General features: G+C 38.2%; 1 protein-coding gene across 1 annotated transcript; it reads left to right on the forward strand.

The window, feature by feature from the left end:
- Positions 1–374: 374 nt before the first annotated feature.
- On the forward strand, positions 375–7,398 carry LOC137834775 (DNA topoisomerase 2). Its single transcript, XM_068642960.1, has 19 exons — positions 375–1,115; positions 1,501–1,793; positions 1,880–1,946; positions 2,042–2,312; positions 2,391–2,590; positions 2,872–3,081; positions 3,168–3,281; positions 3,382–3,492; positions 3,594–3,758; positions 3,896–4,237; positions 4,335–4,468; positions 4,561–4,909; positions 5,003–5,189; positions 5,270–5,319; positions 5,413–5,853; positions 5,943–6,120; positions 6,348–6,415; positions 6,501–6,579; positions 6,666–7,398. Exons 1-19 carry the CDS (start codon positions 558–560, stop codon positions 7,271–7,273), a joined length of 4,425 nt encoding a protein of 1,474 aa, XP_068499061.1. The 5' UTR covers positions 375–557; the 3' UTR covers positions 7,274–7,398.
- The last annotated feature ends 5,081 nt before the right edge of the window (positions 7,399–12,479 follow it).

A 12,479-nucleotide genomic window follows, 5' to 3' on the forward strand; every position in this document is an offset into this window, starting at 1 on the left:
TAACTTCACACATTTATCTATTGTTATAACACAATGATATGATAAGTGGCAAATGGTAAGATGGTAAAACGTAAACTTTCTCTACAAATCTTCACAAACCAGCAAAGATTACTCTCTTACTTTCTTTGTCTTTCGACTCTCCTTAATCACTGCAGACTCCTTGATCCAAACGTAAACTTTCTTTGATTTTCCATCCGCGTGAACACTAATCATCCGGAGTGCAACAACAACACCAAACAGTTGTGACAAAAATATTGATTTGATATAGAGAGAAAGAAATGGACGGGGTAAATTGGTCATTTTATCAAATTATGAGAATGCATGTTCAGAAATGGGTTAAAAAAGTGGGGGGGTGTAGAAAGGTAAAGCTTAGCAAGGGGTCAAAATCCCGCTCAAATTCAAAGCTCCGAAGATTTGAAATTCAAACCTATTCGACCGTTGTCAGAAGTTGCGCATAAAATCTAATTCCTCCATAGTGAAAACATTTGCAAAATCACACTCTCTTTCAATCCACTTCAACCTTCTTTTTTTCTCTCTCTAGACACTTCCTCCGTGTCATGGAGCCCCAGACGAAGCGCCCCCTCCAGAGCAGCAGCGCCGCCAATGTGGCCGCCGCAGCGGGGAAGACCATCGAAGAAGTCTACCAGAAGAAGACGCAGCTGGAACACATCCTGCTCCGACCCGACACCTATGTGGGGTCCATCGAGAAGCACACGCAGACGCTCTGGGTCTACGAGAACGACGAGATGGTGCAACGCCCTATCTCCTACGTCCCTGGCCTCTACAAGATCTTCGACGAGATCCTCGTCAACGCCGCCGACAACAAGCAGCGGGATCCCTCCATGGACGCCCTCAAGGTCACCATCGACGCCGAGCAGAACACCGTCTCCGTCTTCAACAACGGCGATGGCGTACCCATCGAGATCCACCAGGAGGAGAAAGTCTACGTCCCCGAACTCATCTTCGGCCACTTGCTCACCAGCAGCAACTACGACGACAACGTCAAGAAGACCACCGGCGGACGCAATGGCTACGGCGCCAAGCTCACCAACATCTTCTCCACCGAGTTCGTCATCGAAACCGCTGACGGAAAGCGCCTCAAGAAGTATAAGCAGGTCTTCTTCTCAGCCCTTCAAGTTTCTCTCCATTTCCTGGCTCTCGTCCTTAATTGAACAGTTCTAGGGTTTTCAGAAAATTTTGTTTAATAATAGTTCGAGTGATTACGTTGCTTAAGTAGCGAGTCGTTGGGTTCTTCGTTGGATTGGAATGCTAACCATTCTTTATCAATTTTTGGCCTTTATTGCGGGAGAATTGCCCGGAAATTTTTGGTTTCTGCGAATAAATCTATCTACTTTAATATTTAATTCTGAATTTTGTGAATTTAGCGTTTTATGTGTGATTTTTCTTTGGTTTGAGTGTTTTTCGATAATTGGTGTATGAAGCTGGAAATGGTCATTTCTATGGGTGTTGCTGATGGGGTTTTCTGGTTGTGGTTGAAAGGTTTTCTCCAACAACATGGGGAAGAAGTCTGAGCCGGTGATAACAAAATGCAAGGCTGGTGAGAACTGGACCAAGGTAACCTTCAAGCCTGACTTGGCAAAGTTTAGAATGGACCATCTTGAAGAAGACGTTGTGGCTTTGATGAAAAAGAGGGTGTTAGACATGGCTGGGTGCCTTGGAAAGACAGTTAAGGTTGAACTTAATGGACAGTTGATCCGCATGAAATCATTCCGTGACTATGCTGATCTTTACCTCAAATCAGCAGAGAAATCCAAACCAGTGCCACTTCCAAGGTCTGTGAAGTGCAGTTTGAGAAGCCAGTATTTTTTTTTCCTGTCCTGTATTTGCTGTACTAACTTGGCTATGTTGTTGTCTATAGGATTCATGCAAAAGTAGGTGACAGGTGGGAGATCTGCGTGAGTCTAAGTGATGGCCAGTTTCAACAGGTGACTAGTGAGCTTCTGAAGCAAAGTTACTGCTTCCTGGTAGTTCATTGATGTTATCTCTTTTATCTCATACACTGCTAATTTGTTTTTAACAGGTCAGCTTTGTTAATTCCATTGCTACAATCAAGGGCGGAACTCATGTTGATTATGTCACCAATCAGATTACAAACTTTGTAATGGCTAAAGTAAATAAGAAGAAAAAGGATGCCAGTGTGAAAGCTCACAACGTGAAGAATCATTTGTGGGTTTTTGTCAATGCGCTTATTGACAATCCTGCCTTTGATTCTCAAACTAAGGAAACTCTCACAACTAGACAGGCTAGTTTTGGTTCTAAATGTGATGTTCCTGAGTCAATGCTGAAGGAAGGTTTGTTTTTCTAAAAAATCTACATAATCCAACCGTAAGAATTGGTGTCTTACGCATACATGTTGCACTGTTTTGCAGTTTCAAATTCTGGTATAGTGGACACTCTCCTATCGTGGGCAGATTTTAAGCAAAGCAAAGATCTTAAAAAATCTGATGGGACAAAGACTCAGAGGCTTCGCGGAATTGTGAAGCTAGAAGATGCCAATGATGCTGGTAGTAAGAACTCAGAGAAGTGTACCTTGATATTGACCGAGGGAGATTCTGCTAAGGCCCTTGCTGTAAGTTATTTTTGCAAACCTGAATAATATGATTAACTTCAATTTGAAAACTTAGAAGCCAAAGATCTCTCAAAGAACACATAATTTCTACTTTGAAATAACAGTTGTACGACTTTTCTTTAATTAGCCTGTTTCAGACGTAGTTGTAAGCCGACAATCAATATCCATTTAAGATTCTTCTTTACACACCTGGGTTCATTATTTTTTTTTACCCAAATCACAAACCCGTATACGTGTTATTAAGGATTAAGAGTTGTGACATTTTTTTATTATTTATGCAGATGGCTGGCCTCTCAGTTGTGGGTCGAGACCATTATGGGGTGTTTCCTTTGAGGGGTAAATTGCTCAATGTACGGGAAGCCAGCAGTAAACAGATTATGGATAATGAAGAAATTCAAAATATAAAGAAGATTCTTGGACTGCAGCAAAACAAAGAATACACAAACGCGAGGTCTTTGAGATATGGTCATTTGATGATTATGGCTGATCAGGTGGGTGTATTTTGATATTATAGTGGTGTTGCTTTGACTATTTTTCTGACGGAAATTATAATGGTTCAACTTTCCCGGTGGTTCAGGATCATGACGGTTCCCACATCAAAGGGTTACTAATAAATTTCATTCATTCGTTCTGGCCATCACTGCTAAAAGTTCCAACTTTTATGGTTGAGTTTACCACTCCCATAATAAGGGTTAGTATGCTTTTTTGTACTCACGATAAAGAAATCATACTGTCACATACTATTTATATCACGTCACACATTTCATATTTTGAATTTGCTGTCTGTACAGGCCTTTCATTCAAATGGTAACAAATTATCGTTTTATTCCATGCCTGAATATGAATCATGGAGAGAAAGGTTGGGGAATAGTGCAAATAGTTGGAAGATAAAGTACTATAAGGTTTGTTGCTGTAAGGATGGAGAACCTTGAAAGTAGCTTTAGAGTTCATTCCATTTTCAGTCAGAGTGTTTACTTTGTATCCTTTTTTCTGTTACATACAGGGTTTGGGTACAAGTACTCCCCAGGAAGGGCGAGAGTACTTCGGAGATCTTGTTAAGCATAAGAAGGACTTTGTTTGGGATGATGAGCAAGATGGAAGTGCAATTGAGATGGCATTCAGTAAGAAAAAGGCTGAAGATAGGAAGACTTGGATTCGTAATTTTGAGGTGAGAAGGTTTTCCCATCAGACATTGTTGTACATTTTATTGAAAGATATGAAGTCTTGGGATTAATTTTTCTTGAGGTGTGATGTTTAATTTAGGGGAGTATCTGCTAATAAAAATCTACCACTCTGTTCTTGCAGCCTGGCACATTTCGGGATCATACAGCCAGATATATAAACTACAGGGATTTTGTTAACAAAGAGCTTATATTGTTCTCTAGGGCGGATCTTCAAAGGTCTATTCCCTCTATGGTTGATGGCCTCAAGCCTGGTCAGAGGAAGATTCTGTTCTGCTCATTTAAGAAGAAATTGTTCAAAGAAATAAAAGTAGCTCAGTTTATTGGTTACGTGTCTGAGCACTCTGCTTACCATCACGGTGAGCAAAGTTTATCTAGCACAATTATTAACATGGCACAAGATTTTGTGGGTAGCAACAACGTCAATCTTCTTAAACCAAATGGTCAATTTGGTACTCGTAACCTGGTAAGATGAATCAGTACATCTGAATTTGAAGATCAGCATCTGTGCTTCTTGTGCTCTGAAACATATGAATTAACAGTGTAATTTGTTCTTTTAACAGGGAGGCAAAGATCATGCCAGCGCCAGGTACATTTACACTGAACTTAACACTATTACTCGGTGCATCTTCCATGAAGATGATGACAAGCTTCTTGAATACTTGAGCGAGGATGGGAAGTCAATTGAGCCCAGCTGGTATTTTTTTTTATTCCTGAAAGACTTTCCTTTACTTTAAGATCAGTGACGGGTACGGCGTTTTCTCAAATTATTTTTGTTCTACCTCACAGGTACATGCCGGTTATACCGTTGGTACTTGTCAATGGGAGTGAGGGAATTGGGACAGGCTGGAGTTCCTTCATTCCCAATTATAATCCAAGGGAAATTATTGCCAACATTAGGCGTTTGCTGAGTGGGGAGACGATGGTGCCAATGAATCCATGGTACAAAGGATTCCGAGGAATAATTGAGAGAAGCCCCAAGGAAGGTGGATACATAGTTAATGGCTTAGTGGAAGAAATGGATGAACAAACTTTCAAAATCGCTGAGCTGCCAATCCGTAAATGGACCCAAGATTACAAGCAGTTCCTTGAGTCTATAACTGATGGTTCTCCTAATGTGAAGGATCCTTTAATTGATGTAATAACCTGAACCGAAATACTTCCTTACTATATATGCACAATAAATTATTATCCTTTTTCAAATTTTCTTATGAAAATTTTCTTAATGCAGGATTTCCGACAGAACGGTGATGACGCTATTGTAGACATAGAAGTCAGGATGAAGCTAGACAAAATAACGGGCATCATGCAAGAGGGTCTGCTTAAAAAGTTTAAACTGACCACCTCTTTAAGCACAAACAACATGCATCTATTTGACGCAGAAGGGAGAATTAAGAAATATGACACTCCAGAACAAAGTGTGTATACCTTTATTAGATGAACTTCTGAATTACAGATAAATTTACAGACATTTTTTTATATTTGATTTCTTGTGCAGTTCTGGAAGAGTTCTTCCCACTTCGGCTGGATTATTATGAAAGAAGAAAGGTGAGTTTGTTGGGTTTGTAATTGGAAGGTCTCTAAATCTTAAAAAAAAACTCTACTATTGAGAACTGAAATGCAATTTGGGTATTCATGCAGAATTTTATACTGAACGACCTTGAACGACTTTTGTTAGTGTTGGACAACAAAGTTAGGTTTATTTTAGGGGTTGTGAGTGGAGAAATTATTGTGAGCAACAGGAAGAATGCCGATTTGGTGTTAGAGCTGCAGCAGAAAGGTTTCACTCCCATGCCAAAGAAAGGTAAATCTGCAGAACCTGTAGTTGCTGGGGCAAATGACGAAGAAGAGCAGGAAGATGACAATAACTCTACAGAACAGGAAACTGGAAGTGTTGAATCAGCAAAACGAGGCGACTATGAATATCTGTTATCCATGTCTATTCGGACTTTGACCTTCGAAAGTGTTCAGAAGCTTTTGGGAGAGAAAGCTGAAAAGGAAAAGGAGTTCGAAATTTTGAAAGCAACGCCATCAAAGTCTATGTGGTTGAAGGATCTGGATGAGCTCGAGAAGAAACTTGATGTAGGAAATTTGGCTAATTTAAATCTTTACTTATTAATAATTATAGGATGTTTACTTATCTTTTAATTATCATGTTTTTCTGTTTTCAGGAAATAGATAGCAAAGATGCTGAGGAAGAACGAAAAAGATCAACTCAAGCAACTAAGAAGGCATCCAATCGTGCTTTAGGAGCAACAAAAGCAGCTAAGAAGCCACCACAACCGCGGAAAAATACTAAGAAGGCCAAGAATGTTGAGCCAGAGAATGATAGTTCTTCAATGGAAGTCGGTAAGTCTGAATCAGCAATTCATTGGTTTGAAAATAAGTAAAGAAACCAATTTACTTTAACAAAAAAAAAATTTAGCATTGTTAAGTGTACTAATATGATTATTTTTTAAATGAAGAGAATTTTGAAAATGGTCCATTATGTATAACATTTTTTTACTGCAAGAAATACTATTTACATGCATTCCAATTTTGATGGTATAACTTTTTTTCTATTTGTCTCTTATCAGAGAATGTTGCCCAAGTTACTACTAACCCACCACAAGGAAGAGGAGCAGGTTCTGAGTATACCCAGACGGTATGCTAGTTGCCAAATCTTTTTTCAAGAACTAGTTTGGTGCAAGTTTTTGTTGAGCACAAATTGTTTTTTTTTTTTTTATCAGGTTGGGGAAGATGAAATTGCATCACTTCAAGAACGGCTAGCTGCATATAACTTTGCACCATCTAGTGATAAATCAACAGGTAAGTATTTTAGCATCACTGAAAATTCTGAATCTTCGAATTAATTCCCGTGCAGTATTGATGTGAGCACTTACTAACCTGCACAGGCATGGAAAATGAAGAGCCTCCTGCGCCTGCTGGGAAGACAGTGCCAAAAAGAAGGGGTCCTGCTGCAAAAAAGAAGTCAACCATAGTGTTGGATGATTCAGCTAGTGATGATGATGTTAAAGATGACGAAGAGGATGAAATCATGCAGCCAGCCACAGGAAAAAAGAAAGGTGGGAGAAAACCTGCTGCTGCTAAAAAGGCACCTGCTGCTACCAGGAAGAGAAACGTAGGTGGCAAGCAATCTCAGTTATTGGGTCAAAAGCTTATAACCGATATGATGGAGAAAACAGGGATATCACCTGAGAAGAAAGTGAGGAAGATGAGGGCATCTCCATTCAACAAGAAAAGCAGTTCTGTGTTGGGCAGGATTGCTGCTGATGACAAAGATGAAAGTGAAGACCTTTCTGGTGGTTCTGCTGGTTCAAACTCTTCTCCAGGCACTTCAGAGGAAGTGGTTGAGGTTGCACAACCCCCAGCAAGAGCTAGACCTCAAAGAGCCAATCGTAAGCAAACGACGTACATACTGAGTGATTCTGAAAGTGACAAAGATTCTGATCAAAATGAAGAATACTCTGATTTTGAGGAAGATGACGAAGACTCGGCCTAGGTGTGTGCTTTTTTTAACAACTTGAAGAAACTTGATCTGCGTCTTGTGGATTTTAACTCCTTATGTGTATAATTGTGAACTTGATTTTAACTTCATGAATGGAATGGATTTGTAATTATCTCCAAGATTTTTGATTTAGAAGAGTTTCTCACTCATTATCACCTGAGTTATATTAATTGACAGCAGCCCAATGATTTTAGATTTGCTTAACAAAGGCTCCAACTTTTGTAGTACTGATTATGATGATTCCTGTGCTTATAAAATGATTATATAATAATTAATTTATATGTACTTCTAAAATAATTTGATATTTCTGGCAAGTTGAAATTCTTATTATCTTATCATTGTCTCAAAAGGTAAAAGAAATGTAATAGTTGAAAAAATTGAGTAGATGATGAATAAATAATGGAATTAGAGCATTTTTAAAACTTCTATTAGCCAAATTGAGATTTTCCATATTTTTTCTTGCTTGAATTTGTTGCATATTTATTAATATGAAAACAACCTAAGAATAAACTTTTAAGGTATCTGAATTTCTTAATCTAAAAATACGGGTACTTTTGACTTCTCTAATATCCCACCTATATGCAAGAAAAAACCATGTAGTGTAAAAAACAATTGTCACTAATTTAATTTTCATGAAATGAGCTTAATTTTTCTTATAATCATAAATGCTTTCAAAATATTAACTTGTTATTTCCAAGATACTTAATTATTCAATCAACATAACTAAGTCTATCTTCCCACACTAATGTTGTATCCAAGTGTACTATATTTACTATATACACAAGTACTTATAAATTGAATTAGTGTTTCATTTATTTCGGTCCTGCCTGTGATTAATAAAAAATTTATTGTCAATTTTGTGGAACAAATCTGGGGTTCAAATTGCAGCCAAAACTCAATAGACACAGTGAGGAATGTCTGGTAAAAATTTCAGACCAAAACACCCAAGGAGTAATATGTCCCTGACTGAGAGTGAACAAAACTGGTTTTCTGAAAACAAAACGTTCTGGGTTTTCTTTCCCGTATCTTCTTTTTGTGATTCGTTTATGGACGTGCCTCCTTACCTAGGTGCAAACAACATATGAAAGTACTTGTGTGAATTTTTTCAGCGCAATACGAACGTAGAATAAAAATTGCAGAAAGTGGGGCAAAATTTCACAAGTTGTCGTAGAGGATAGCCTTGGTTTGAGCGAAAATTTCTGAAAAATTCTCTCGAAATAGTTTTTTTCCTGAAATTCCACTTAAGAATCTCCACTGAATTCGGGACAAAATGCGACAAATTTCCGGTCAAACATATGAGTATTGACCCACGAAAAAAGTCAAATAGTTTCACACACGAACGAACATTCCTTTCAGCCCTGACAGTGATCAATAAAAAATTTAATCCTAATCTTGTGGGACGAATCTAGGGCACAAATCTCATCCAAAACTCAATAGACACAGTGACGACCGTCTGGTAAATATTTCTTACCAAAATACCCAAGTAGTAAGGGGTAGTAAGTCCCAGACCGAGAGTGAACAAAACTGGTTTTCCGAAAACAACACGTCTTGACTTTTCTTCCCCGTGTGATATTTTTGTGATTCGTTTATCGAGGTTCCTCCTTACCTGGGTGCAAACAACATATGAAAGTACTTGTGTAAATTTTTTCAGCGCAATACGGACCCAGAATAAAAATTGTAGAAAATTGGGCGAAATTTCACAAGTTTTGGTAGAGGATAGCCTTGGTTTGAGCGAAAAATTCTGAAAAATTCTACCGAAATCGTTTTTTCCTGAAATTGCACGTAAGAATCTCCACTGAATTTGGGACAAAACGCAACAAACTTCAGGTCAAATGGATGAGTATTGACCCACAAAATAATCAAACAGTTTCACACACGAACGAACCTTCCTCTCAACTCTAGTAATGATGAATAAAAAATTTATTGTCAGTTTTGTGGGATGAATCTGGGGCTTAAATCTCAGCCAAAACTCAATAGACACAGTGATAACGTCTGGTAAAAATGTCAAACCAAAACACCCAAGGAGTAAGGCGTTGTAAGTCCCAGGCCGAGAGTGAACAAAACTGGTTTTCCGAAAACAAAACGTCCTGGCTTTACTTTCCCGTATCTTCTTTATGTGATTTGTTTATGGACGTGCCTCCTTAGCTGGGTGCAAACAACATATGAAAGTACTTGTGTGAATTTTTTCAGCACAATTTTACGTAGAATAAAAATTGCAGAAAGTTGGGAGAAATTTCACAAGTTTTGGTAGAGGATAGCCTTCGTTTGACCGAAAATTTTTGAAAAATTCTCCCGAAATAGTTTTTTCTTCAAATTCCACGTAAGAATATCCACTGAATTTGAAACAAAACACGACAAATTTCAGGTCAAACGAATGAGTATTGACCCACGAAAAAAATCAAACAGTTTCACACACGAACGAAACTTCCTTTCAGCCCTGGTAGTGATCAATAAAAAATTTATTGTCAATCTTGTGGGACGAATATGGGGCTCAAAACTCAGTCAAAACTCAATAGACACAGTGAGGAACTTCTGGTAAAAATTTCACACCAAATCACCCAAGGAGTAAGGCTTAATATGTCCCTGACCGAGAGTGAACAAAACTGGTTTTCTGAAAACAAAACGTCCTAAGATTTCTTCCCCGTATCTTCTTTTTGTGATTCGTTTATGGACGTGCCTCCTTACCTAGGTGCAAACAACATATGAAAGTACTTGTGTGAATTTTTTCAGCGCAATACGGACGTAGAATAAAAATTGCAGAAAGTGAGGCAAAATTTCACATGTTGTCGTAGAGGATATAGCCTTGGTTTGAGCGAAAATTTCTGAAAAATTCTCCCGAAATAGTTTTTTCCTGAAATTCCACTTAAGAATCTCCACTGAATTCAGGACAAAATGCGACAAATTTCCGGTCAAACAGATGAGTATTGACCCACGAAAAAAGTCAAATAGTTTCACACACGAACGAACATTCCTTTCAGCCCTGACAGTGATCAATAAAAAATTTAATCCTAATCTTGTGGGACGAATCTAGGGCACAAATCTCATCCAAAACTCAATAGACACAGTGACGACCGTCTGGTAAATATTTCTTACCAAAATACCCAAGTAGTAAGGGGTAGTAAGTCCCAGACCGAGAGTGAACAAAACTGGTTTTCCGAAAACAACACGTCTTGACTTTTCTTTCCCGTATGATATTTTTGTGATTCGTTTATCGAGGTTCCTCCTTACCTGGGTGCAAACAACATATGAAAGTACTTGTGTAAATTTTTTCAGCGCAATACGGACCCAGAATAAAAATTGCAGAAAATTGGGCAAAATTTCACAAGTTTTGGTAGAGGATAGCCATGGTTTGAGCGAAACATTCTCCCCAAATAGTTTTTTTTTTCTGGAAATTCACGTCAGAATATCCACTGAATTCAAGAAAAAACGCGACAAATTTTAGGTTAAACGGATGAGTATTGACCCACGAAGAAAATCAAACAATTTCACACACGCACGAACCTTCCTTTTAACCCTGGCAGTGATCAATAAAAAATTTATTGTCAATCTTGTGGGACGAATCTGGGACTAAAATCTCAGCCAAAACTCAATAGACATAGTGACGAACGTCTGGGAAAAATTTTAGACCAAAACACCCAAGGAGTAAGGTGTAGTAAGTCCTACACCGAGAGTGAACAATACTGGTTTTCCGAAAACAAAACGTCTTGACATTTCTTCCCCGTATCTTCTTTTTGTGATTCGTTTATAGACGTGCCTCCTTACCTGGTTGCAAACAACATATGAAAGTACTTGTGTGAATTTTTTCAGCACAATACGGACGCAGAATAAAAATTTCACAAAGTAGGTCCAAATTTTATAAGTTTTGGTAGAGGATAGCCTTGGTTTGAAAGAAAATTTCTGAAAATTCTCCCAAAATAGTTTTTTCCTGAAATTCCACGTCAGAATCTCCATTGAATTCGGGACAAAAAGTAACAAATTTTAGGTCAAACGGATGAGTATTGACCGACAAAAAAAATCAAACAGTTTCACACACGAACGAACCTTCCTTTCAGCGCTGGCAGTGATCAATAAAAAATTTATTGTCAATCTTGTGGGACGAATCTCGAGCTCAAATCTTAGCCAAAACTCAATACACACAGTGACGAACGTCTGGTAAAAATTTCAAACTAAAAAACCCATGGACAAAGACGTAGTAAGTCCTAGACCTAGAGTGAACAATACTGATTTTCCGAAAACAAAATGTACTGACTTTTCTTCCCCGTATCTTCTTTTTGTGATTCGTTTATGGACGTGCCTCCTTACCTGGTTACAAACAACATATGAAAGTACTTGTGTGAATTATTTCAGCGCAATACGGACACAGAATAAAAATTGCAAAAAGTAGGGTGAAATTTCACAAGTTTTGGTAGATGAGAGTCTTGGTTTGAGCGAAAATTTCTGAAAAATTCTCCGGAAAAAGTTTTTTCCTGAAATTCCCCGTAAGAATTTCCATTGAATTCGGGACAAAAATTGACAAATTTCAGGTCAAACGGATGAGTATTGACCGACGAAAAAAATCAAACAGTTTCACACACCAAAGAACCTTCCTTTCAGCGCTGGCAGTGATCAATAAAATTTTTTTTGTCAATCTTGTGGGACGAATCTCGAGCTCAAATCTTAGCCAAAACTCAATACACACAGTGACGAACGTCTGGTAAAAATTTCAAAACTAAAAAACTCATGGACTAAGGCGTAGTAAGTCCCAGACCCAGAGTGAACAATACTGGTTTTCCGAAAACAAAATGTCCTGACTTTTCTTCCCCGTATCTTCTTTTTGTGATTCGTTTATGGACGTGCCTCCTTACCTGGTTACAAACAACATATGAAAGTACTTGTGTGAATTATTTCAGCGCAATACGGACAGAATAAAAATTGCAAAAAGTAGGGTAAAATTTCACAAGTTTTGGTAAATGATAGTCTTGGTTTGAGCGAAAATTTCTGAAAAATTCTCCGGAAAAAGTTTTTTCCTGAAATTCCCCGTAAGAATTTCCACTGAATTCGGGACAAAACGGGAGAAATTTCAGGTCAAACGGATGTTTATTGACCCACGAAAAAATCAAACAGTTTCACACACGAACCAGGGCTGAAAGGAAGCTTCATTCGTGTGTGAAACTGTTTGAATTTTTTCGCGGGTCAATACTCATCCGTTTGACCTGAAATG

The sequence above is a fragment of the Phaseolus vulgaris genome, chromosome 5 (assembly GCF_000499845.2).
Source record: "Phaseolus vulgaris cultivar G19833 chromosome 5, P. vulgaris v2.0, whole genome shotgun sequence".
Classification (NCBI taxonomy): domain Eukaryota; kingdom Viridiplantae; phylum Streptophyta; class Magnoliopsida; order Fabales; family Fabaceae; genus Phaseolus; species Phaseolus vulgaris.

What these genes read in the sequence shown, in the direction of transcription:
- LOC137834775 (XM_068642960.1), top strand. Translation starts at nt 558, where the DNA reads ATGGAGCCCCAGACGAAGCGCCCCCTCCAGAGCAGCAGCGCCGCCAAT. An exon ending in TGAGTCAATGCTGAAGGAAG is followed by an intron (nt 2,313 to 2,390) that starts GTTTGTTTTTCT and finishes ACTGTTTTGCAG; the next exon opens with TTTCAAATTCTGGTATAGTG. An exon ending in TTACCACTCCCATAATAAGG is followed by an intron (nt 3,282 to 3,381) that starts GTTAGTATGCTT and finishes CTGTCTGTACAG; the next exon opens with GCCTTTCATTCAAATGGTAA.